General features: G+C 34.5%; 2 protein-coding genes across 2 annotated transcripts; one reads left to right on the top strand and one right to left on the bottom strand.

The window, feature by feature from the left end:
* Positions 1–151: 151 nt before the first annotated feature.
* Positions 152–10375, top strand: LOC100370327 (tubulin polyglutamylase complex subunit 2-like). The gene is made up of 8 exons (XM_002740646.3): positions 152–368; positions 3468–3635; positions 3758–3901; positions 4575–4682; positions 6463–6626; positions 7262–7425; positions 8859–8912; positions 9524–10375. The coding sequence occupies exons 1-8, from the start codon at positions 266–268 to the stop codon at positions 9591–9593; spliced, it is 975 nt and encodes a 324-aa protein (XP_002740692.3). The 5' UTR covers positions 152–265; the 3' UTR covers positions 9594–10375.
* Positions 10322–27512, bottom strand: LOC100370178 (phosphatidylinositol 3-kinase catalytic subunit type 3-like). Its single transcript, XM_078014325.1, has 20 exons — positions 27437–27512; positions 27030–27218; positions 26068–26125; positions 25799–25884; positions 25097–25310; positions 24443–24538; positions 24040–24111; positions 23057–23161; positions 19400–19678; positions 19056–19189; positions 18250–18382; positions 17219–17395; positions 16686–16802; positions 14289–14555; positions 12794–12928; positions 12608–12692; positions 12023–12266; positions 11673–11763; positions 10929–11054; positions 10322–10734 (listed from the first exon to the last, which is right to left on the bottom strand). Exons 1-20 carry the CDS (start codon positions 27508–27510, stop codon positions 10720–10722), a joined length of 2697 nt encoding a protein of 898 aa, XP_077870451.1. The 5' UTR covers positions 27511–27512; the 3' UTR covers positions 10322–10719.
* Positions 27513–27555: the final 43 nt, after the last annotated feature.

The raw sequence follows: 27555 nt of genomic DNA, 5'->3' as shown, positions 1-27555 counted from the left end.
TTTATTGTACTTTACATTATTCAAGTATTTGATACAAATATAAAACTTCTCGAATACTAGAATATTATTATCGAGTATAAAGTGTTTTTCAAGTACTCTTACATTGACTTTCAGTAACGGCTTAGAGAGTTAGTAGAAAATAACAGTTACCAAACAAACAGACCGCATAGCGGCGCTGTTCAAGCGAACAAGAAAGCAGGTGAAAATTCTCACATGACAACATAAACATAAAAAGTAGGAGTAGATAGATTGCATTGCAGTTCGGATGCTGGGGAAGGCACATTTACAGTCCGCAAAGAAAATGGCGGAAATACCACACACCAAAGAAATGTTTGATAGGTTAACGATGGGAATTGTTAGATCTTTAGGTAAGTAACTCAACTCATAGTCACTTGTGTTGTGAGCTGATAATCCGAATAAAAATCAGTGCAATTCATTATTATTTTTCCCACGATTTTTTATTATTAATAAATAGTACTGTTCGAATTATTTAAATTTTAGCCATCAAGTAACTGTGTTCGCTGTAAGTGTAGGGTGTACATGATTTGATATGGTGAAAATGGTAATATTATTGTTAGTACAGATGTACTGTTGCAGAGTTTTTAACAGTACATAGGCACTTCATATAATGACAAATATTGCCCAGGCTACTCCTAACATGTACTACACATACTCAATCAATGTCATATGCACAGGTCAACTCACTTGATAACAGCTTTAGCTACAACACTATGCATAAAGTAAAATAAGTCTTTGAGAATAGGTGATTTTCAGCTCACAGCAAGATCTCTCATAATGTGTGAAAGGCACACATTTTGTACTTTAATCTCTTTTTTTATAGTTCAATATTGAAATGCCTAGCTTTCAGAGGAAGTATAGTTTTGATATACACTTACTTCATAAAAAATGACCATCATAAAATGCGTATAGCATAGTGTGGAAATACCTCAAACATCCTTTAGTTTGTTGAATCCTGCATAATGATTTGATGCCACTATGATGTTATGATCTTTGTTGGTCCTGTTGTTTTGTTCAATTTCATGCATAACGCAAAATTCAGCAGTGAACAAAAAATTAGATTTTTTATAATCTATAATAATAATAATAATATTTATTGCATCTTTAGAAATACAGTATTTCTATCAGTACAGTAGCAATAAAAGTATAATAATAATGAAATAATAAAGAAAGAGAAAATATTATAATGTTAAGTATAAAAGTAAAATGTAATGTGTTAAATTTTTTTTACTAATACTAATAAGTTTAATAATAATAAAACTAAGACTAATAATAATAAAATTCAAAGCTATCAACTATCTATTTTTTCTTGAAAGGCTTTGTAAATAAACTGTGAAACCTTTTTTATAATTTCACAATCATCTGCACTGAGCAATCGAATGAATGTATTGTGTGCATCATGTGATAGAAAATTAAATTCAGACATAAGTTGTTGGGGCAAGTTTCCATATTTTGGACAGATCATGAGAAAGTGAAATTCATCCTCAATCACATTTGTGTTGCACTGTTTGCATTTTCTTTCATTTACTGGTGTTTTAGGGTGTGTGTACCTGCCCTTTTCAATTTCAAGTTTGTGTGTGCTTGTTCTCAATTTTAGTAATGCATTTCTATGGTTAATGTTTTGTAGTGTCAAATACGGCTCAAAAGAGTATTTAAATTTGATTTTTGCAAATGTTTTAAGTTTACTATTATCATTTGAGATTTGTGACTTCCACTGGTTTACATATTTTTGTTTTATATTTGCTTCAATGTTATTTATAATCTTATGAATGTTTCTTTTTGGAATACCTGTTGTAAAATTTATTAATGATGTGTAATAATTATCTTTTAATATTTTATTTACTGATGATAACCATGTATGTTGCTGTGATTTTCGTTGTTCATAGTATGCTTGTTTTGTTAGGTTATCCTCTGGCATATCTTTTAGCCTTAACCAGTATTTTATTAGCATTTTTTTTAATTTCTATTAATAGTGGTAGTTCGCCTATTTCGCTCCTACATGCTGCGTTGCTTGTATATCTGTTTAAACAAAGTGTTCTCTTACAAAATTTTAAGTGAGTTTTCTCAATTGGACATTTCTCCCATTTTCCAAAATCCAAAATGTCTGATCCCCAGACATCTGCACCATAGAGTCAAATGGGTTTAATGTTTGAATGAAATAATTTCAGAAAGAGTTTGATGTCAGTGTTCCCTTCCAATGTTTTGTTCAGTATAAACATAGCTTTGCATGCTTTCTCTGCTAATGTTTTCTTCGCTTCTATAAAATTTCCAGATGATGAGATTATTATCCCAAGATAAGTATAACTTGTCACACAGCTAATAATCGTATTTTTGTAATAGAAGTATTCAGATGTTTTTAATGATTTATTCCTAAAAATTAAGATTTTTGTTTTAGATAAATTTATTTCTAGGTTCCATTCAGAACAATATGTCTCCAAAATATTTATTAAATTTTCCAAACCGGGTGCTGTTTGAGACATAAGAACTAAATCATCTACATATAATAATGATGATACAGTTTTATCATTCAGTATGGCTGGATTGAGTTGCTCATGACTGGAATTGAATGATGTACTTAAATCATTTATGAAAAGATTGAAAAGCGTTGGACTCATCACACAGCCCTGTTTTACTCCTTTTTTAATTTCGAACATACAAGTGATTTTGTGCCCTGATTTTATGGTTGCGTATGTCTGGAGATACATGTTTTTTATAACTAAATATAGTTTACCATTAATACCAGCCTTTAAAAGTTTATAAAATAGCCCATTTCTCCATACATTATCAAAAGCTTTTTGAAAATCTACAAAGCAACAATAGAATTTTTTATTCTTTTTAAGATATTTTTCAATTATTGTTTTAATCAGTCATCTGAAAATATGTGTTTGATAAATCAGTTGGTGGCACGCTATTTTGCATGGTGGGGCGAGATTTGCTCATCACCCCTAGCTTACTAGGGGGATCCTCGGGCATACTCCCCTTAAAAATGTTGATATCTAGACCCTCTGAAACGCTGCATTTTGAAGGAAAAATTTTGCTGACACAAAGTGTTTCAGCTTGATTTTTTTCGAGGGGGCGACCACCCCCTCTGCCTCCCCCCCCCCCCCCCCTGTGCCACCACCACTGCATGGTCATGTGATGGTTACGTAACATATACAAACCACAAGCATGATGAAAAAAGTTGTTCATACGTAAAAAGTTCATACATACATGTACCATGGTTATCACTATTTGTGGAATGTAGGATAATCAACCTGTTCAGTTACTAAAGGAGTTAGTAACCATGTCCTACCATTGTCAATTTAAAAATAAATGGTGGTTCAGTACTTTGATTTTTTTTATTTTGCTGTCACACATTAGAGTAAGAAACAAAATAGGCTTCAACCTCAACACCATGTCACACCAGTATATGTATGTTGAAATTTTTTTCATTTTTTTTTTCAAAAAAGAAAAACGGCCTGGTGTTAGTGATGTTCGTCTGTTGGACAGAAAGCCAGCTGAAAGACACATTGTTGTGTCATGGGAACAGAAAAACTCATGTATGTTACCTGACGATTTGAAACGATTCTATTTAACTACTGATGGAATGTTACTTCAATGGAATATCAAATTTGATGGTATGTATTAAAATATAAAAATATTTATACATGTAAACATCTAAACTTGAAATTATAAACCAATGTTTCGGTCATTATGTATGAAACCACCTGTTGTGACAAATTTTACGATTTCTCAATAGAACATGTGGGCCAGTTAGGTCGAATGGAAATCAATGCTATGTCAAATGTCGTCAAGTTAGGGGGCAATAATTCCTCGAGTAATACTCCATCATTGGTGGATATAGATTACGACACAGATGACGAAGATAGCGATGGTATTGTTGGTAAGTCAGCTCGACAATCAGATACCATTTGATCATTGAAGTCTGTTTCAGATGACATGATTCTGAGTTGCCATCTTGAATATTATTCTTTTCTTCAATAAATTTCTTAAATTTTAGTATCCAAGTTGCTCTACATAATTCCAATACACTGAAATCAACAAATCCAAATACACTGGGGTGTATAAACCCATGTTTATACATTTAAATATTCATAAATTCTATTCATGTTTTCAAATGAGTCTCATTCAAATTCAAAACAAGACAATTGGAGGCACCATTTTGGTGCTTGCAAATCAATCAGAGAGAAACTACCTAGGTCACTGCACATGCTTATAAAATGTGTATCGTAACTGCCATTATTAATTTAAAGTAGCTATGACTTTTATGCAATCTAGTCTCTGTATACCCATTAAATTTACAAATAGTTTAGACTTTTAAGCGCTGAAGATAAATTTTGTTAACTTTCACAAAATGCAGCCCAAATCGTTTTTTCTTTTTTCAGAAATTGTGTCCGTTTGATCAAAGATTGCAGAAAAATTGGGAAAATGTAGCTCAAAAATGTTGTTAAAATATTGTTCGTTTATACTACATGTAGTTGTGTTTTCTCAAGCTTTATTGTGGAGATCATCATAGGTTGTTGTGAACTCACTTATAGAAGTTACTATTATTTCAGATAATACTGCACCCACACCACATTTTGATACTCGTAGCCGTGTGTTTGAACTTGACCCATGCGAAGGTTACGGTAAAGTGTGCTTTGTGTACCGAGATACAAAACCAGGTAGGTATAATACTTGTTGTCCATGACAATTCAACATCTATGATTCAAAGTAGTTAGTGTTAGTGTTAGTGTTAGTGTGTCACTGACGCATATAGACTTTAGATTACGCAACCAAAAATAGTAATTTTTGAATTGTCATTGATGAAATAAAAAAATGGAGTTCTCAGAGGAAAACAATTTACTTACTCTAAAAATAAAAGTTTAGTAACATCAAAACATATTGGAATTGTGTAAATAAAGCATGAAATTTCATTAAAAATCACTAACCGATGAAACCCAACTACGATAGTACTTTTACCCCAGGTTGACAAATCAAACGTCAAAGGATGCTATGCAATGTGTTACCAGTATACTGCTATGCATTGTAGAAATTGATTCAAATATCCTTTTTTGTTCACAAAAATCACAAACCACAGTATGTTAGAGAGCACACTGGTTGGTTTCATTGTCAGTATTAATGGTCTTCATAAGCTGAAATGCTAGTTATTTGATGGCCCAATGTGTATATACTAAAGCACTATAATTGAGTATTATTTTGGCTAAACAATGTGTGAAAGAGTAAGCAGATGACACAAAAAGTTGGTTGGTAGTTCACCAACCTCAATCTCCTAGTTTAGAACATGATTATATATTACTACAGTCATTAAATGAATAAAATGGCAATGTTTTATGAATATTTTATATGCATTTCAGCAGTTGTAACAAAACATGCATAAAAATAATCAGCTCCTCCATTTCCTGGTAAAGTAAATAGTGTACTTGTAGAGATATGAAGGTTATCATGACTGATTGGGTAATCAGTAACACCTAGAACAATAACAGATTGAACACATGGTAGCATTATTTGGATATTTTTAAACCAAACTCTATGCATTAACACATAGCCTGCTGATGCACTAAAATATGTTCATGTCAGTCATCCAGTGTGTAGGTATACTGCCCTCATGTGGCTGGGTTCAACAATGTCATCTAAGTCTATTGTTCATTCAAAATACATATTAATAATAATATATTCAAGCTTCTTTCAACATCCTCGCCAACGACTCAGACAACTGTGCACATCACTGCTAATTTTTAGTCAGAATTTTAGAAAAAAATAAACAAAAATTTCATTATCATGAAAAATCTAAATGAAAGAACTACTTTAATGGCAGTTTAAAAATTAAAATTAAAAGCTTTGTACACATCGATTTTGAAAACAAGTTGACAAGTTTAGGGGCCTAAAAATGTCAGCATATTTTTATTGTGCTTATGAAAGGTCTGTGAAATTTTGTGTGAATTCTCTTCACAAAACCTATAAAATCTCAGGGACAACGTCAAAAGTTCAATGTAGGATAAAAAACTTAATTCCCTTAGTTTTTTCCCAAACCCCGCTACCCCCCACTGAAACTTAATTGATAAATATTGACCATGGCGTCAGACTACATTCACCATTAAATTCAAATTGATAATCCGACAGTAGTATGGCGTAGCAATTGGTTGTCGAGTGGGTGTAAAAAGGCTTTACACTCGGACCAAACCATTTTCTCATCTTGGATGTTTTTTTTTCATTTTCTGTTATTTTTGTCCATGATTGGATAGAGAAAAAAACGAATTACAAATACTCCAAGATTTTTTTGACTTCATTAAAAAATAAAATCGTTTTTGTAGGATAGAAACTTTTTGAGGTCAAACGCACCACCTCCCACCCCCCCCACCCCCAAACTAAAGCAAATAAGTTTTTTATCCGACATCGATCTTTTGATGTCGCCCCTTACAGTATTGTTTGCTCACCATACAGGGTCACCAGCACAGCATCCAGAGATTTGGTTTTTAGATCGCTCCTTGCGATGGCATTACCTGGCGGACACATTTACCCAATATTTCAGACTAATGTTAATGCATCTAGGTCTACCACAGTGGCAGTATACATTCACAGATATTGGACTCAGTCCACAGGCAAAGGTAATCAGCTTAATGCAGTTGATCAATATTTTGGAAATTTTGATATCAATTTGTCAGAATCTTGTTGAAGATTTATGATAATGATGATACATGTGAAAATAATAATATTTGGATGACATAGATGCGGAATTTGTCATAACAAGCATCAGCCTCATCAATATTCATGACCTGATTACCATAATTTTAGAATCATTCAAATGAAATTTTCATATCACAGCGATACCATCACTCGAGTTGGTTTTCTCTATATACTGTTTGAGCACACACAGACTGATGGCGTTTAATGTGTATATTGCTACATTTATCTAAACGTCACAACTATACACTACTATATGTGCACCATGAGCATGTGATAATAACACTGTAAAGGTGGACATGCATCATTGTTTTGATTTGTTTAAACCATTTACTAGAACGTTCAATGTAGCACAGCTTATGTTGCCATGAGAAATAGATACCAGTATTAAAAACAATGATGATGTTGCAGTCACCATAAACTCCAGGAGTTTTCAAATCGGCATGCTTTCTGCATCCCTTTATGTCTAATATAGATCCGATGCAGCATCGATAATTTGTGTACAAAGACGTCTGTTTTCATGAAGTTTAAATCATGACTTATTTCATATTTCCCTTAGCAATGGTTTAACATGTATGCTCCAGTAAGACTGACAATGGATGGCGAGTTAGTTGAGCATAGAAGCAAAGAATGGCCCGATACAGACTCGGCACCGCCCTTGCCCGATGTGCCCATGAATAAATTAGATCTGGGGAAAGTGTTCAAAGGACGATTGGACAAGAAGTAAGTGTGGTTCCCATTATAAAGCATGGTTAATTGAAGCCAGCTAATGTTGGTACAAATAGATCGACAACTTATCTTGAAATAAGTCACAGTGTAATGATTCATCATGAAACAATTCACAGTACAGTTCATACGTCTTGTTGTGTGTTATTCATTAAATTTATTCTGCTACATTTGCTGTATTCAAAGCTGCGATGTTTTAGTTTTATTAGAACAATATACCAAACGTATCCTACTTGTTTAGCGATACACTGTCCCAAAAAAAAAGAGTTTGAAATAGCATGTAGTTAATGTTAATTTTATCCTGAACCACTTCAATCTCTTAATATATTGCAGCAGAGGTAGACTGGCCCAGCTGTGGTGATTTATTTTCAGTTAAAAAAAATGGAAAAAATAGTTTTGCAAAAGGTGGGGTGAACGCAAAACCACCACAGACTGGTCTTATTTGCAGCGAACCTGTTGCTATTATTTATTCATGATATGCAGTGACATCACTGAACGGATATAGAAAAGGAGTGGGGGCATGCACGCTGCATAATTAGGTAACATTGTGGGTTTTCTGTGCAGATCGCGCTTCACTGTAACCCAGGCGAGATAAAGCTACACGCAGGCTACTTCTCTCCATTAGAATAATTTGTACGGTATGTTATAAATAGTAATTCGTTTGTTATAATTGACGATCAAGAAACTTGAAGAAAAGTGAAGTCTTCAGGTACAAAGGTTTACTAGACATAGTTTAAAGGTCAAATTACTCTGATTGGACAACGTTCTTGCCTGTCATTCTGCTCATTAACATAAAAACTAGTATAAAAACACACTAGTTCCTGCTTTCACCACAGAGGGCATGGCAATAACGTCCAGTCTGTATGATTTCACGGTTACAGGGGATTTAACACCTCCATTTCGCTATTTTTTTAAATTTAAAAAGAAATAAATCGCCAAGTCTACAGCAGAGGATATGTAGCTAATAAGTTCTTTAGAGGAAATGACAGTGATTTTCAAGAAATTTAGTCAATCGATCGACCCTAAATACATATGGCTGTTGAGATCTCATTGAGAAAGATAGTCTTAACACTTGTTTCTTCCTCTTGAAAAGTGTTTTATTCTTCCTCATCATTACATCCTTTTGTAACCATGGTGATTGGAACAGTGGGAGTTATGATGATGTTGAGCACTTTTTAAGGTACAAAAACAACTCTTTGTGCTCATTTGCATTATTTATCAAAGGGGGTGGAAACAATTATGGTGAAATTGTCATGACTGATCTCCCACGCAAAATTTAACATAAAGTCTTCATTAAAAGAGTGTAGACCAGTCATGTGTTGTAAGTCTCAACCAATACAGTGTTACTCTTCTGTCAGCTGTTATAACACACATATCATTGATATACATAAAACATAACAGTAACATATGATCTTTTACCATCATTATAGAGCCAAGGGTGGACAAAGTAAGAAGAAGCCAGCATCTACTGCATCCACTGCAAAGTAAGTCTACCGATATATGGGATTTTTATTCTGCTAATAGAATAGGATAAAATATGAGAAGTCTTTTGGAATATACGGTAAAATCTTCAGGGAAAAAGAGGGGCATCCCCCCATTTTCAGATGGAATATGCTATAAAATTCTTATAACACTCGTTATGTATTGCGTGATTGTAGTACACATGTAGATTGTTACTCCTTAAGAATCTGTTCATAAAATTAATTGCGGCTGGTGGATCCTGTATACTCAAGGGTGTGCGTTTCAAATGGTTCAGTGGCCAGCATGTCTGAGCTCTGATTTTGAACCTAATCTTTGTGGTTTCTTCATAGCCTAGTAAAGCAGTAGTGTTCATCTTTGATATCAAGTGATTAGTATAAAAGTCCTGTGTTATCACGGCAATATGCACTGATACTTAATTTATCATTACGCTGTTAATAATTTTGATCACTTTCATTAGCACATGTACATAGCGCTATGGTTGGCTCATACAAGATGAATGTCTTAGCAAGAGGGAAAATTATTACCATTTGAATTGTCCCATGGATGACTATATACAGGACTGATTTCTGTTGTTTGTGAATGATTATTTAGTATTTGTATATTGTTATTTCAGACCTCCATCTGGTACATCCAGTGGAAGAATGCCTATGGGTCAAGGGTCAGCACAGAGCAAACCCAGATAACCATGAAGAGTTACGAGCATTGATTCTATAACCTCAGGAAGGGACAGTGCAGCAGAGTGGAGACGATCACACATGAATATGAATTATTTCGTTGTTTCCTAAACCATTTGTTCAGTGATGGCATTAGATTGTTTGAACCCAATGAACTGATTGCTGTCATGGTATCTTGTTGTGGTAATTTGTGAAAGAAGCCATGTGTTGGCTATAGAACATCATTGAAGGCGGCTACTCCAGACACTATTGCAATTCAAATCCTGCAGGGGAGTATGTGCTTATGAATGTTCCTAAATGCTTACAAACTTGTCAATGGTTGTATTATTTGGCATAGCCTAAGCAGGCACCTTATTTTGCTGTGTATTTGCATTAATCAATATTTGCGATTAATCCACGACATAATTTTGTCATGTTCAATACAAATGTACACCTATATGTAATCCGTCCATACATGTACACATTTGTATAAAGATACAAATTGTATAGAATGATTGAGTGCTTTTGGAGAATCTCATTAAAAACAAACCTCTTGGCATGACCAAAACTTGGTCAGAATAAATGTCCCAGGATATGACTGGTTTTAACATGGTCACAAACAATGTTTTGATGAAGCCCTACAATGCAGCATTTACATTTACCTGTTTATTATCAAGAAATATTGTAAAATAATAATTAAATCCCTTGAGCTTTCCGGATGTACAAAATGTTTTCAACTTAAGAAAGCTCTAAAGCCGTTTTGGTTTCTTTGAAACTATTTTTTATTGTATAATAAAAGTTATATACATTGATTGCACAGTGTAGTATTTATTGAATGCAACTGATGTAATCGCAGACAAACATGTCAATTGGTAAATGAAACTTCCTTTGTATAATAACGATGTTTAAATATCTTGTGCCACGTGGGCAAGGGAACTCAATCACAAAAAAATCTACAGAAATGCTTTGTGACATTTGCTTATAATTGATGCATCTTGTTAATGTAGAAAATACAATGCCATAACTGGAGTCCTGTTAGGACTGTGGTATTACCGGTAATATAATAATTAAGACAATCTTTATGGCCCAGCATATACACACATGATGCATCTTTGTTATTACACATCCCCCGTATCAACTTGTACTGTTCACAGTTTCACCTTCTCCAGTACTGAAAAAGAAATATAAAATGAAATGTATTCAAAAGGTGTTTCCAATATTTTCAGGGAAATTGTATGTACATGCATTCCTAAAGAGGCTGTGAAGACACTTGACTTGTTGGTGGCATGCAGGGGTTCAATGCAGAGAACTATATTTCATGTTTGGTAAATCAATATGAAGTGGTGAAAAGTATACTTTACATACCTGGGCAAATTTATGGAACTGTTCTACGACAGCTGCGAACACTGCAGCAGCACTGACATCAATCAAGGTCTGCATGTACAGTACCGCCTCCTCATCACTTAAATCTAAACGGAATTTATCCTGCACCTAAGGAAAAGAACAATTGAGTACATTGTCCCATCATAAGTAAATCTTGTAAATATATGTCTTGTGAGTATTAAATGAAATTAATAGATGGAATACTATTTTGGTTCAGATATCCACACATGTATATCAGTCAGTTATCTAATCTGAAAGCTAGCCAAATTGGAAGCATGTAATACACAAATAAATATTTATAGCCAAACAGTGACAGTTCCTTATACCTAGTGACTGACGTTAGTTGTTTTTTGTGCAAATTGCAAGTGGCTGACACATAGTGCATTTTTGCCACAGAAGTCATATTCATGTTTGGGACTACATAATGCACTATCCTGGCATCAACCAGGCTCGGTCAAACACAAGCACCTGTGGACCTTCACCAAGGTTCCCCAAAAGTCGTATTCATTAGTTAATGAATCTCCGCCAGCAGAATTGGCCTTTCAATTGAGTCTGTGGCACACTCACCCAGGTTAGGGGTCGACGCATTATGGTGTTCAGCCTGAGGTAGGATTTGAACTTGGGTCTACCGATCATGAGTCCACTACCACAACCACTATGCTACCAGTGACCGGTTGTTGTACAATTGATTCTCAAAAGTACATATATAATTGATTACATACTCACCTTTTTCACAGTTTTATCCGGTTCTAAAGCAATATCAGGCACATTGGCATCCACCATCAATGAGAACAAGTTCAGTATCAAATTAGCATACCTGAAAGATAACCAGCAGAAGATATCAAATTGTTGTGAAGAGAAGAAATTTATCTCTATTATCACACACTGGATTGACTTGGTAACAAACAGGGACTATGTCATTTACAGCTTTCCTTCCAACACCCAACTGTTATTACCTGATATACCCTGCATGAGAGAGACACAATGATTGGTCAAATAATTTTACATTTTTGTGATCTTGTCAAATCTATTTCAGTTTGACTGAAAACAACTGTAATCAGATCTACTATATTTACCTTCTAAGATGTAAAAATGCGGTGTAGCAGTATTTTCTGAATTCATGATACTGTTCGCTGTTAGCACCACCCATGGCTTCAATCATTTCTTTGCTGAGTTTCATTGGTGGGGGAAGCGGTTTAGGATCACGTCCTAGTATATAGCCAAAGTCTACATGGAACAGATGACCAGCTGTAGTCAGAAGAAGATTGTCTAGATGTCTGTCGCCGACACCTAGTAGGTATGTGATAACGCAATAACCAGCTGAAAAAGAGGCAACAGGAGTTAGGGATAGACCAGTTCAAATCAAGGAGGGGAAGATTTGACACAAAAATAGGGGCAAGATATTGCATCATTAAAACATACCCACAGTCAACTTTCAAGTCATTTCCCCAAGTCTGTAATGGCCCCTTCCTTATGTTGTAACCATAATATTTTCTGTTTAAATTGAAATTCAACTTTTTCAATTTTAGCTCCATCAATGAAGTAAGACATAAAATGACTTAACTGAAGATATTACTGGGAGTCTGATGCAGCATTGTGGTTTGAAAGCACAGGATCAGGTGTTAAAATAATCTTGAATATATTCATGACTATACACTTACCGCAACTTTTAATATAAGTATCCATTACATCTGTATTGATGCCATAAGGTCCGCTATCACTTGGTGAATGCTTTCGAAAGAAATTCTGCAAAATAAAGAGCATAAATTGTTTAACTAATTTGACAACACATGCACTGACAACATACTGGTAGGCCACATGTATAGTAAACTGATACGATATCTTACTTGTATACTGCCCTCTGTTGACAAGACATCAGCTACAGCTGTTGATTCAACAAATTGCACAAATCCATGACGACTGCTGGTGGCTATTGCTTTGTATGTTGTTAACTTTAAATCTAAATTCTCCTGACGAAGCAACTGAATAATGAAATAAATAATAGATAAACTTGTATAAGTGAAAACGGAAACAGTTGAGTCCCTTTCAATAAAGTACCATTTTTGTTGATAGTGTAAAAGCATTTATTATCACTGGTATTTAATTTCACTATTGTGAGATTCAGAGTATATTCACTGGGTTTTAAATTCACAGATTTTCCATTGGAATTAATTTAGCTGAATAGACCATTTTCCGTTCACTGCGAGAATCACGCGTTATGCGTGAAATCGAACGTAACAACAGGACAAACAAAGGTCATAGCGGCATAGTCGCGTCAAACATCGCGTGGGATTCGACAAACGCAAAAGTATTTCGGGGACATTTTCATGCTTAATAATGTGCTGTCCACATTTGATGATAGGCAATTTCGATTAAGTAAGCGTATTCGGAAGCAATATTCCTCTGTCGAAGATCGGCCGGTCAATGTAAGCTGCGAAATAAAGAAATTCTAGTTCAAAATCAAATCGTTTGATTTTTGCGGCAGACGTTCGACGCGCATCTTTCATGCATCTCGCGAGATCTCGCAATTGTACGGAAAATCACCTATTAACACATCAGTAAAAATAGTAATATGAAAACGCCATGAATAATTAATACATTGACAGTGATCTAACATTCAAGTTTATACACATAAATCATATAATCTGCTTTTTTTCTGGGCTACTTTAAGATCCACAATAATGTTGGTCTTAGACCTAAACTCTGAACTAAGCAGTGTGTGAATAGGAATGATAGGAAAAGCGCCCTCTTTATATTTGTCACAATATTCCCTGTCAAGCCAGGCTAACAGCATCAATTGTTGGCAGTGTTACGTCCCAATGTCTACAATGTATGTATAGTGAATACAGTAGTAGACAAGTGCCACGACTTGACAAGCATTTCAATTTTGTTGCACTTACACAGTTAGGCCAAACTTTTTTTATTCCTTGTTTCTCGAGGCAATTTTTTTTGACGAGGGCGAAAAAAAAAAATTCTTTTTTTCCATTAGATTTGTGTGATTTTCAAAGAATTGTAAGTGAGATCATTGATCGGAGAGAAGAGAAGAAATGAAATAAAATTTTATTCCATGTTTCTCATCTGCGTTAGGCTTCGATACTTTGATCATTATACTCCCACGAAAATGCAACTTGGATTTGTTATGCGGCGGGTGGTAAAAAAAATGAAGATAAAAATAAAAAATTTTTTTTACGCTTACAAGTCGGCGAGTGCGAGAAATTACGCTGAAATAAAATTTTATTTTTATTTTATTTTCGGCTCCTGTTCATTCGGCGGGTAATAAAAGGGATAACAAGAGATAATAAAAGTCTGGCCTTAAAGTGTTCAAATAAGTCCTACACTTACAGTATCCATCAACTGTACAATTTGTAAAATAAGCTGGTCCTGTCGTAGATCATCACCATTTTTAAATATTGTTACATACTCTGAGTTCATCACAGTTTTAAATGTTAGTTTACATGGCATCAGAGCACTCTTGAATAGGGTAGATTTCTCTATCGCGATACCATTCACTTTGACATCAGGGTCAAGGGGCAGAGGTAATGGATCAAAGCTGTCAAAACTCATTTTGCATATTTCCTTGTCTGATAATAATGCTTGGAGTCTTTCAATCTGTAAAAAAATGCAGATTAAAAAAATGTTTAATTACATAATTTTCTTATCTTGGTAGCAAAACATTTCATATATTCATGCAGGTATTTCAGAAGCAAGATTTTATTTCTACTAAAAAATATGTTCATACAGTATTTCCAAAAAATTTAATTTAATATAGCCATTAGAAGAAATGATTTGAATACTCATATTAAGGTAGCGGGACTATTATTTGCATACTTGTTTTCATCTTCTAATTGTGATTAAATGACTACAAATAGACCCGGGAAAGTATATATTTTTAGAATCGCCAGACTTCAAGCTTTTCACAAGTGTATTTTGCATGCCCGTATCTGCATTCTACAACGCGTTACTCAATCAAAGGTGAAAAATTACTTTTTCTGTAAAAAAAAAAATTACGCATTTATGCTGACGATAAGAAGTATTTTTTTCACTTTTCCTAGTTGTTCAATAGTCTGGTAAATTGAATGTGTCTGGTTAGTCTTATTCAAGCAACGCGTTTTAAAAAAGAGTGTCCTGAATTTCAATTACTGTTTTAGTCGCATTGCCCCCAACTCAAACCACAACTCGTTGGTAAATAATCGATGAAATAGTTTGTCTGGACACATTCAAGTTCCTCTCATTGTCACTTTAAAGCTGTGAAAATTTGGTGTTAATCCGACGACAAAAAGTATACGTTATTTTTTGTTAAAGACCTTGGATTTTGAAAAACATAAACTCCTAGAAAACGTCCATGAAGTAACAGCAAAGATTTTCAAGCTTGTTTATCGGCACAATCAATTTGTTTTCCCATCAAGATCTGTTTTACCATGTGTAGGGACATCCAAATGTGTAAGGCTATTGGAAACCAAAAAAATAAAGGAATGGGATAGCTATAATTGGATAAATTCGGCATATGAAAACACCAAAATCAATGATTATTTTCAGTGGCTGTGTGACCTTGTGACTGACACATTCATATGCAAATGACTAATCTGTGAAACAAACAGGGGCGGAGACAAACCACTCAAATGTTTGGAAACACTCATTGTGTGTCAGATAGTTACTGATAACACATCCTAACATTTCTTTGTCTTGAGTTTATCTTTGAAACTTATAGGCACACAGATTAAACCTGTGTTGTTGATTTTGGAAAACACTACTGAGGCAGCCTTGCTTCCCTTCAGAAAATCTACATTTTAACCAACTTACATGACATTCTATGTTATATTGACTTTATCATATGAAAGTTTATGGTGCATTTCATCAATTAATAAATAAATGTGAAAATCGTAATTTTCAACACAAATAATAGTCTGGCAACCTTAAAGGGGCACTTCCAGTTATTAAAAGCCTAATCTCACAACAAATTTACTTACAATGGATTACAAAAGATAGATTAACTTTGTAAACAACATAAACAATAGTGTCCCATGATTCTTTGGTGCAATCCATAGGAATGAGTGGTTCCCCTACAAGAAATGGGGAAATTTTTCTAAAAAAAATTGTCCATAGTCTATGGATTTATTTTGCATAAATTCTTTTATTGTACAAATAAGATTATATGAATTGTATATTTCCACCTTCCAGGTAGCTTTACATTGATTTTTGTTGGATAGTTAGCTGAAAAAACATGTTTTTCTTTTTACACATTTTTTTTGGGGGGGGGGGGATTAATAAGCTTTTGAACCAAACTTGTGGCAACATGTTTTTCCATAATATAATTTTTTTTCACAGACAACTTCACAAAACATACAGTAATAAATATGTAGATAAGATTAATTTCCTGTATTTACTTTAAGTTTAAAAGTTTCATTTTTTATACTTCCTTAAAGTTTTAAATTTTCTGTTTCTTTTTCATTTATATAGTATGTGCTTTTTCCAATAATTTTATTGCAGCTTCTAATTACTTACTAGTGAACCCCTGATGTAAAAGGGTAGCAACAAACAAACAAACAAAAATAAAAAAATAAAATAATACTCCTCTGACAATACATGCACTATTACATGATAACTTTTGGAGAATTTCAAAATGACAAATTCATTCAATATATTTATTTTCTCTCTACTGCTATTTTGGATCTTATCTTGTGATAACCTTGAAAACAATGCAGGATGAAATGTGGCTGCCATTTCTGTCTCAATAATTACCTTCTTTTTCCTATTACCACTCTCCCTAGCAACAGTTTTCATCAGAAAAACCAATCTATCAACGAATATCTGTTGTCGAGCCAATAAAGCGCGGCGAATTCGGCATTGTCGCCCACCCTACAAAGGATACAACATAACTCAACATGAACAATTATTATTATACATCTGTCTCTGTTTCTCCATAAGTTAAAGCATGCCGTATGTTTGCGGTATTGCACAGTTTGAGGTATCTCCATCCTACCATATTAGAAGATGTGAAAACAGTACAACAATATTATGGACTAAAGCTGAATACTTCATTTTAGCTGGAATTTTCGCTGAAAAGGCTTTTTGGCTGTTTGTATGGAATTTATTTTCACTGATTTTTGATGAGTTGAATGTGAAATATAAGAAAAAAGTATATTCGCTGGATTTTATTTTCACGGAATAAACCCTTCAGCGAAAATAGCAAAAATAAATTCCAAGCGAAAATAAAGTATTCTACAGTATTTTGACCAACATCATTTTTATTCACAAACTAATCTGACACTCACTTTGACCAATGCTTGGCTGAATCTTTTCATTACGTTGATATACATTTCAGATGTTTTACTGTCCTTTGACATACTGTCTTGGTCATCACATTCCACTAACAAATACCAATAAAAATAACTTGCTAATGTGAAATTATGGCAGGCTCTGTTGATGAGAAACGTGGCTAAATCGCAGCGCTGAAAGAAAAAAGACAAAACAATAATGACCAGTGGTTTCAATGACATGAAAGGAGCAGGAGAAGCCTGATTCATCAGAGGGAAATCGGATACAGTTCTTAGAAAAATTTGTATTTAACCCCAAGGCTGAATTGACGCATCCAATCAATACAGGGCAAGGAGAATTTAGCAGACATAATACAGTATAGTTTCTGAACAGATATACTGTAAACCAATTTCAATTTCTTGAAGTTTATGGGCGAGAATTAATATTTCAATGAGATTTTTGGGACATGAAGTTTCAATGAGTGTTATGATATTACAGCGGACGCCAAAATAAACTTATCAATGGAACCACTATCTCTCTATCAATCTCTCTTGCAGCATTGCAATATTCATAGGAACATTGTCAGCAGTGTTTGTTGGAAAATAAAAACTCACATTTGCATTGAAAGTCTCAATATAATTGATGGATGTGTTTGGATGTAAAATAGAATTGTGTGCCTGTGCACAGTCCCTCTATAGACGGACTGTGGCCTGGTGATTAAAATGTGTGCAAATGCAGAAAACTCATTGGATTCAATAATTCGTCATTTCAATGTTTCACGCAAAATCTGAATCTATTTTAAATCTAAATTCATATATCCCATTGGAAAATAGATGTGTCCAAGAGCATTGGCTTGTTGGGATTATAATGTTGAAATCAAAACAAATACTGCTGGGAATGTTCCTTGGAATATATTACAATGTGTATATCCAGTATTTACAGCAAATCAATACTATCATTTCAAAACTATCTCGTTTGATATGATTTCAATCATAGGTCAATTCCATGAACATTTTGGGGCAAATGATGACGAAATTAAGTTACTTACCTCCTCTACTTCTAACATAATATCAGACACTTCAAATTTGACTGGTAACTGTTCATTTGGTGGAGATTCTATTTCAGATGACTGCGATGACTGTCTTGATGTAGGACTCACCATACCAGGGGTACTGGGAAGTCTAATTTAAAACAAATATTTTTTATGAGAATTATTTGGATATCGTTCGTGTTCCCCTGTACAGACAAGCTTTAACTAAACTCCGGTGCTCTAACCATAAGTTACACATTGAGACCGGTAGATATTATGGAACTCCAGTGGAAAATAGAACCTGCCAAATATGTATAGATGCTGTTGAAGATGAAACTCATTTTCTGGTAGTTTGTCCAGCATACAACCATATTCGAAAACCTCTTTTTGATCAAATTAACCGCATTGAACCACAATTCGAGTTCCTTTCGCCTATCCATAAACTTACATATATTTTTTCACAGGATAACCATGAAATCATCCAAATTATTGCAAGATTTGCATACACAGCTTTTCAGATTAGATATAATTTGTTAGTGTGAGTTCCCCAATAAATGAGTTGTATATGTATATGTGTGTGTATGTGTATATATATATATATAATACCTTTGAAAATCTAATCTTTTGATTAAATCATATCAATTCTTCACCACTAAAGATGTGTTACTGGTATTTAAGCTAACGAGTATATGTCATAGAAATAATCATGATTTATTTCACTATATCACCCACCCTCTGAAGAATACTAAAAAGCCCCTCAAAATAAAAGTTGAGACTAACAAAAAGAGTACCGACTATACACCAGTGTAAATCTGACTTCCTACCTCTCTCTGTCTATAGGAGACATGTCTGGAGTTTGTTGTTCTTTTCTTGGTGGTGAATCTAATCCTGCTTTGATTTCATCAAAATTCTCATACTTTAATGCTTGCACTAGTTGGAGAAGATAAAGCTGTAATTTCTATACAGAGAAAAATAAATTCACACATCAATACATTTAGAAAAAGTTGTCTAAACCTGATCGAAAAAACTAGATATATGGTACATGTCAAAATTAGTGCCCACGGCACTCAGCTCCAAAAATTATGTTCTTAAAAATCATGAAAAATTAGAAACCTTCATTTAAAATCTATGTGTTTGTTGGTATGTTAATTCAATTGTCGTTCATTACCTCATCCTCAGCTTGTTGTAACCTAGCAACTGCGTACTGTCTGACAGTGGGATTAGTGAACTGCGGAGACAACAACTCCAGTGCATCAACAAAGTCTATAGGTTGCCATTTACTAAGTAGATCCAGTGCTTGTTTGGCTTCTTGAGGTAATGCCCAATTTACACACTTCAGGAATTTTGTCAGTGCCTGTTTTTGGTTTGTCAAATAAAACCTAAACTTCCATACTAAATCATCCTCTTCCAGAGTGAGCGATTTTGTTGGAGGGTAGCCAACAATTACCTGGGTACAAGAAAATAAAACTGATTAAGTTCTGTTAAAAAACTTGATACATCTTTCTCCTCAAAGAAGCCTGTGCTTTATATTAAGAGTGAACAACCTTAGTCCTAACAATGATATATTGAAGATAATATTTGGTAATCGTAGTCCTAAATAACTATTAAAAATAGCTAGACGTTTCGAGCAATGGCTCTTTATCGATAGCATAGAAGCAAGTGTGATAACGTATAGGTAGAACATAGGAACGTAAGAACGCACATGAACTATAAGTTAGAATCACAAAAAATTCCACAATAGAACAAATAACGCGCCTTAGGTAGTGAGCTCAACAAATGAGTTGAACTGTTTGTTAATACCATGGAGTTCTTTAGTTCCAAGGCGGAATATAGTTTCCTCCTCGACACGCCTGAGCTGATTTTCGTTGCCATTGACAACACATACACCAGAAATAGACATATCTGTAATATTATGTCCACTAGAATTAAAATGAAGTGAAACCGGATAATAACGATTATTCTGTCTAGTTTGCCGTAGATGCTCAGCAAACCGATCACCCAGTCGACGAACTGTAGAACCAATATAAAGTTTCCCGCATCTTATACATGAAATGCAATATACAACATTCATAGTGATACAACTGAACGGATATTTGACCTCAACATCTCCCTTGGGACCAAATATACGATTAGTGTCTGTAATAAAAGGACAAGTATTACACCTAGGACGATTACACGGGACAGAACCATATTTCTCAGGGTCTCCCCTTTCACCCGTAAGCACCAATAAACTCCTTAAATTAGTGTCACGGCGCCAGGCAGTAGTAGGCATTAGTGGAAACGTAGAACTTGTCTCCTCGCTGGTCTGTAAAATGTGAAAATGTTTGTACATAATGTTTTTAATCCTTCATTTTAATTCTAGTGGACATAATATTACAGATATGTCTATTTCTGGTGTATGTGTTGTCAATGGCAACGAAAATCAGCTCAGGCGTGTCGAGGAGGAAACTATATTCCGCCTTGGAACTAAAGAAACCCATGGTATTAACAAACAGTTCAACTCATTTGTTGAGCTCACTACCTAAGGCGCGTTATTTGTTCTATTGTGGAATTTTTTGTGATTCTAACTTATAGTTCATGTGCGTTCTTACGTTCCTATGTTCTACCTATACGTTATCACACTTGCTTCTATGCTATTGATAAAGAGCCATTGCTCGAAACGTCTAGCTATTTTTAATAGTTATTTAGGACTACGATTACCAAATATTATCTTCAATATATCATACTTATCAGTCCAAGCAGCATTTATTTATTTAGTCCTAACAAGATTGGTAATGATTAGAAATAAATAATTGTTCAATGATATTTTCATGAAGTACCAGTCTAATCTGAATAGCCATTTTTACACCAGTTTAATTTGGACCAGTTATTTTAGATGAGTCTAATGTGGACCAGCCATTTTACACCAGTCTAATCTGGACCAGTCATTTTTAGATGGGTCTAATCTGGACCAGCCATTTGTACACCAGTCTAATCTGGAGCAGACATTTTAGATGAGTCTAATGTGGACCAGCCATTTTACACCAGTCTAATCTGGACCAGTCATTGTTAGATAGGTCTAATCTGGACCAGCCATTTTACACCAGTCTAATCTGGACCAGTCATTTTTAGATGGGTCTAATCTGGACCAGCCATTTGTACACCAGTTTAATTTGGACCAGTCATTTTAGATGAGTCTTATGTGAACCAGCCATTTTTACACCAGTCTAATCTGGACCAGTCATTTTAGATGAGTCTAATGTGGACCAGCCATTTTTACACCAGTCTAATCTGGACCAGCCATTTTTACACCAGTCTAATCTGGACCAGTCATTTTAGATGAGTCTAATGTGGACCAGCCATTTTTAGATGGGTCTAATCTGAACCAGTCATTTTAGATGAGTCTAATGTGGACCAGCCATTTTTACACCAGTCTAATCTGGACCAGTCATTTTAGATGAGTCTAATGTGGTCCAGCCATTTTACACCAGTCTAATCTTGACCAGTCATTTTTAGATGGGTCTAATCTGGACCAGCCATTTTACACCAGTCTAATCTGGACCAGCCATTTTTACACCAGTCTAATCTGGACCAGTCATTTTAGATGAGTCTAATGTGGACAAGCCATTTTAGATGGGTCTAATCTGGACCAGTCATTTTAGATGAGTCTAATGTGGACCAGCCATTTTACACCAGTCTAATCTGGACCAGTCATTGTTAGATAGGTCTAAAGTGAACCAGCCATTTTTAGATGGGTCTAATCTGGACCAGCCATTTTTACATCAGTCTAATCTGGACCAGTCATTTTAGATGAGTCTAATGTGGACCAGCCATTTTTAGATGGGTCTAATCTGGACCAGTCATTTTAGATGAGTCTAATGTGGACCAGCCATTTTACACCAGTCTAATCTGGACCAGTCATTGTTCGATATGTCTAATCTGGACCAGCCATTTTACACCAGTCTAATCTTGACCAGTCAATTTAGATGAGTCTAATGTGGAAAAACCATTTTACACCAGTCTAATGTGGACCAGCCATGTTTACACCAGTCTAATGTAGACCAGTCATTTTAGATGAGTCTAATGTGGACAAGCCATTTTTACACCAGTCTAATGTGGACCAGCCATGTTTACACCAGTCTAATCTGGACCAGTCATTTTAGATGAGTCTAATGTGGACAAGCCATTTTACACCAGTCTAATCTGGACCAGTCATTTTTAAATGGGTCTAAATCTGGACCGGTCATTTTAGATGAGTCCAATGTGGACAAGCCATTTTACACCAGTCTAATCTGGACCAGTCATTTTTAGATGGGTCTAATCTGGACCAGCCATTTTACACCAGTCTAATCTGGACCAGCCATTTTTACACCAGTCTAATCTGGACCAGTCATTTTAGATGAGTCTAATGTGGACAAGCCATTTTAGATGGGTCTAATCTGGACCAGTCATTTTAGATGAGTCTAATGTGGACCAGCCATTTTACACCAGTCTAATCTGGACCAGTCATTGTTAGATAGGTCTTATGTGAACCAGCCATTTTTAGATGGGTCTAATCTGGACCAGCCATTTTTACATCAGTCTAATCTGGACCAGTCATTTTAGATGAGTCTAATGTGGACCAGCCATTTTTAGATGGGTCTAATCTGGACCAGTCATTTTAGATGAGTCTAATGTGGACCAGCCATTTTACACCAGTCTAATCTGGACCAGTCATTGTTCGATATGTCTAATCTGGACCAGCCATTTTACACCAGTCTAATCTGGATCAGCCAATCTCAGACCAATAATCAGGACCATTCATTTTTAGATGAAAATTCACTTTTACTCTATACTGAAGACTCACATTAAGTTGATCTCTAGTGGCAGCATTTGGTTTCAAATCTCTGTCAGATACACCACTTCTTAAACTACGAGCTAATTTGTGATGTTTATTTTCAACAAGATTCTCCTAAAAAAAAACAGAAAATATTACAAGGTATTATTACACACAGAGCAGTTTTCCTGAGTAATTTTGTAAATGTTTTCACTTGGAAAGTGAAAATATGTGCACTACCATTCCTGTTGAATAGGAATTCTGCCCGAGTTGGAAAACCAACACATGACCAAATCTTATTCATGAAGATTCTTTGCCAGCATAGGCAGTAAATGATTGCTTTTTAAGAAGATACTTTAGCAGACTGATGATAAGATATATTCATCAACATATGTAATAGCCAAGATGCGTGTGTGTTATTTATTACCAATAATTTTAAATTTTCACAGTGGCTCAACATGACAACGCCACTGCCATAGCATTTAAGGTGGAAGCATAGTCATTATTTTGTGTGTTACAGTTAAGGTTTTGAAAAACGTGTCCTAATATTTCTTAAAAATTGCTATTTTTAGAACAATTCCATAGAACACAATGTTTCAAAATTGCATTTTTTGACACTTTTTAAAACCCAGATTTGTTTAAATAATTCAGAACAACAAAAAGCACTCCATCATTAGCAATATATGATTTTTTCAGCCTATGTCACCAAGCTCAATTTTTATTTATTTTGCGTAATATCTCTGCCATATGAACCTATGGTAAAAGTGTTATAATAGTGTCAAAATGGTGACTTTCCACTAAAATACAACCATCAATTTCTTGAAAAAAAGGCTGGTGACCCCCAACTTTTTTTAGGTCAATATTTTTATATTGCCTTGGAGTACAGTTTATTGCAAAATCCATAAATTCTGGGTATTTTAATTTATGAGTAGGCTTCTACTTTAATATAGTGATTGTCCATGCAGTCAAATACTTAGAGAAACACATTACAATTTAGACCTGTTAACTCTTACCATCATAATTTCAGGATCAGGTACTAAGACAATCTCTGCATATGGTTTCACTTCAACTACTTCATCTGCATCCTGCAAATAAACAAATCCACATTCTAGCAAACCAGAATTTGCAAACCTGTACATTAGAAACTCGTATACCGATATTATACACAACATTATATAGTTTGAGATTTCTTGATGTTTAATAATCAGATTGTAAAACTATTATCATTGTGTCAAGAGTAATTAGCCTCAGGCCAACTTCTTGGTTTGGGGATTTTGACTTCAAAATGTAGGCATGGACTGGAAGAGTGATAATTAGCTCTTCTGGGTCTTGATTCAATCAAGTGATAGGTGAGTGGAGTGATCACTCGCCTTAAAAAGTAGGTATGAATGATCCATTTAGACATTTGAATATTACCTTTTCAAAGTAAACAATGGTATACTCCAACCCATCAAAGTGTACTCTGGGGAATTCTACCATTAGGAACATAAAATTAGAGTTTCGCTTCTCTTTCTGAAAATAATGAAACATTTTACTTATAAATCAATCTTTTTATCTAGAATATACAATAATTTATGAAGAGTCACAAAACAACCAGGATATCATCTCAATCTTTACAAATGTTTTTTGTATTTAATGAATAACACTGATTTTTCGTGTAATCAACAAAGATGGTTCCAGTGATTTGATGATGTAGTTTGGCAAATAAAGATAATTACAATGAAGTGAGAGAAAATATTCAATCATCTAGTAGTGATTCACTACTCTTGCCTAGAGGAATCTACTTGAGCACTGAGAACAAAATAAGCACAAATGGCTATGTTCATCTTGTAAAAATGCCAATCTACCAGATGCAATGTCAAGTGAATTGAGGGTTTGGCATATCAACTGATATGAATAGACTTTGAATTGAAATTAGGTATTTCTATTTCACAGTGAAATATAAAAGTCAGTGGATGAATAATGGTAGAAGATGGTAATTGTGGGTGGAAGTATCACTCTACACAACACCACACTGATGATGCAGAACAAAACATAAAAATTCCCATCATCACTTGACATGGTTAGTACCTCATTTATCATTTCAATCTCCCTAAATGTGAGTCTGTCCAACCAATCCACTTTGACCATATGACCCTTACGATGTTTCTTGGTCAGCTTGGCCAGTTTAGACATTTGGTCATCAATATTACCAGTAGACTTGCCAGAGGTGGTAGTGGCTGTACTGCCGTCAGCCTCAGTATTAGGCCACACCCTCAGATCATGCATCCCCTGACGAAATGTGCTGAAAAGAAAAATCCACATACATTTGATCAAACAGGTGCAGTCAGTTGACAAATTTTGTTGATAAATTCATTGAAAGCGTTGGATTTTAACTTACAGTACATTGAAATTGACATGACATTCTAAACTAAATTAAGAACTAAATGTTACCAACAGAAATATGGTATACCAAAAAGATTACGATGACATTTCCATCATTCTCACTGAAAGTTGCTGTACATGTATATAAAATCATGATTATTTCTGGCAGCAACAATTTTATAAAATTTACAGTACGGTGATTTAAATTTTAAATTTATTTTCCTGCGAAATTTTTAATACAAAATTTTGGAAATTTTCGTGTATTTTTTTATAATTTTGGATGAAATGAACAGAATTTCACATTAGCTGCACATGTCTTGATCAACATTTTTGAAACAATGGCAGAAATAATTATGCAGGTGATAGTGTTCAAAAGTGGGAGTCCTACCATGTTAAAGAAAAACTTACCCATATTTTCCAAACAAAGAAACAGTTGTACCACCAACTGGTATAGCTTTCCTAGGGCCATAGAGATCCCAGATAGTTAGTGCAACCTACAGGAAAACAAAAACTGAATAAGTCTACTATTTATAATGGCGTCAGACTTTATCATTACCGGTATAGCCTGCAGAATAAAAACTAGAACAACATGAACCCTGTATATTGTTATGTTATCACTGTGTTAAATTAATATGAAAATGTTTTGTAATCTATATGTTCATGCAAGGTTTATATACCTGTGCATTGCGTGGTAAGTCACAGAATCTAACTGGCAGAGTCAACCATTCTGTCCAGCTGAAAGAAATAATATACAAGAAAATTAGTTCATCTATAAACAGTAAAGAAAGCAAGGACAGGCACTTTAGGCAGACATCAATGGGAATAAACTTATTCTACATTATGTCTCATATTTGTCATATTCTGTTCTAAATCATCAAATTCATTTTTTTAACCATCTGAGCTCTAAAGTCAACTTTTGTCAACATACACAAAATAGTTCTATATACTGTATGTGCATATTAATTAGGTAATTTGCATGTCATTAACCCTTTTAGCACCAAAGTCTACTTTTGTCACCATTCACAAAATAGTTCTATATACCGTATGTGCATATTAATTAGGTAATTTGCATATCATTAACCCTCTGAGTACCAAAGTCTACTTTTGTCACCATTCACAAAATAGTTCTATATACCGTATGTGCATATTAATTAAGTAATTTGCATATCATTAACCCTTTGAGCACTAAAGTCAACTTCCATCAGCATTTTTCACAGATTCTTTTTCAATAGAAAATCATGTCCATTTGGTCCAAAATTACAGGAAAAAATAACAAAATGTTGCACCGAAAAATTCTGGCACTCAGAAGGTTAAATATGTTGAATGAAATTTGTTCACAACAGATTATTCATATTGTGTATGGTTGTTGCCATTTCAAAATCAGTGAATAATAATAATAATAATAATAATAATAATAATAATAATAATAATAATAATAATAATAATAAAATATTATAATGTTATGTATATGCACTAAGCTAAACGTCGCATGACAGTTATGTGTAAGTTGTATCAGGGTGCTGTAATTTTGAACCATTTTCTAAGTTGTTGTACAAACACTGTGTACACTGTGTTCACCGATCTAGTTTCCAACCAACTCGCCAAATATAATTAATTCAGGAAAAATATAACCACTTACTTCCAACGAGTGCTGAACGGTTTATACGACGTTCTTGTTGGCAGTGCAAGCGGCTTGCCGTCAGAAAATACTTGACAAGTCACATACAAATCCGAACATTGCTCTCGGTACAGACCAGAAAAACGTAGCTGTGGATCCTCCACCAAAGCTTTATAACTTTTCTGTTCTCTGTTTCCTTCAAGTGTACCTCTGAAATTGAATTGATAATAATATTTGTTTGTAAATAAAACTTGAAATAATGATGACTGTCAGAGCCTGGTCACAGTCAAATTACAAATCCAGGGGCGTCCACAGGAACATGATCAATAGGCTATCTCGTCCACTGTACGTGAAGTTGGACCGAATCACCAACAACGAGACACTCTGATCTAGCTTGTCCAAACCTAACTGAAAAATATCGCACTTACATTTTAATTTGTACATTTGCGTCCAATTCACAACTGTAAACATAGTTGAATCTGGCTGCTTCCGGGGCCGCCATATTGCAATTGAGCACCGATGCATGCTGGGAATTTTAAGTTCCCTG

This window comes from Saccoglossus kowalevskii, chromosome 13 (genome assembly GCF_978046115.1).
Source record: "Saccoglossus kowalevskii chromosome 13, keSacKowa6.1, whole genome shotgun sequence".
NCBI lineage: Eukaryota > Metazoa > Hemichordata > Enteropneusta > Harrimaniidae > Saccoglossus > Saccoglossus kowalevskii.
This window is presented reverse-complemented; position numbering and strand designations above follow the sequence as displayed.

What these genes read in the sequence shown, in the direction of transcription:
- LOC100370178 (XM_078014325.1), bottom strand. Translation starts at nt 27,510, where the DNA reads ATGGCGGCCCCGGAAGCAGCCAGATTCAACTATGTTTACAGTTGTGAA. An exon ending in TACTTATATTAAAAGTTGCG is followed by an intron (nt 12,267 to 12,607) that starts GTAAGTGTATAG and finishes CCTCTTTTTCAG; the next exon opens with CTGGTTATTGCGTTATCACA. An exon ending in CGGATAAAACTGTGAAAAAG is followed by an intron (nt 11,055 to 11,672) that starts GTGAGTATGTAA and finishes TCTTTTCCTTAG; the next exon opens with GTGCAGGATAAATTCCGTTT.
- LOC100370327 (XM_002740646.3), top strand. Translation starts at nt 266, where the DNA reads ATGCTGGGGAAGGCACATTTACAGTCCGCAAAGAAAATGGCGGAAATA. An exon ending in AGATAGCGATGGTATTGTTG is followed by an intron (nt 3,902 to 4,574) that starts GTAAGTCAGCTC and finishes CTATTATTTCAG; the next exon opens with ATAATACTGCACCCACACCA. An exon ending in GTACCGAGATACAAAACCAG is followed by an intron (nt 4,683 to 6,462) that starts GTAGGTATAATA and finishes CTCACCATACAG; the next exon opens with GGTCACCAGCACAGCATCCA.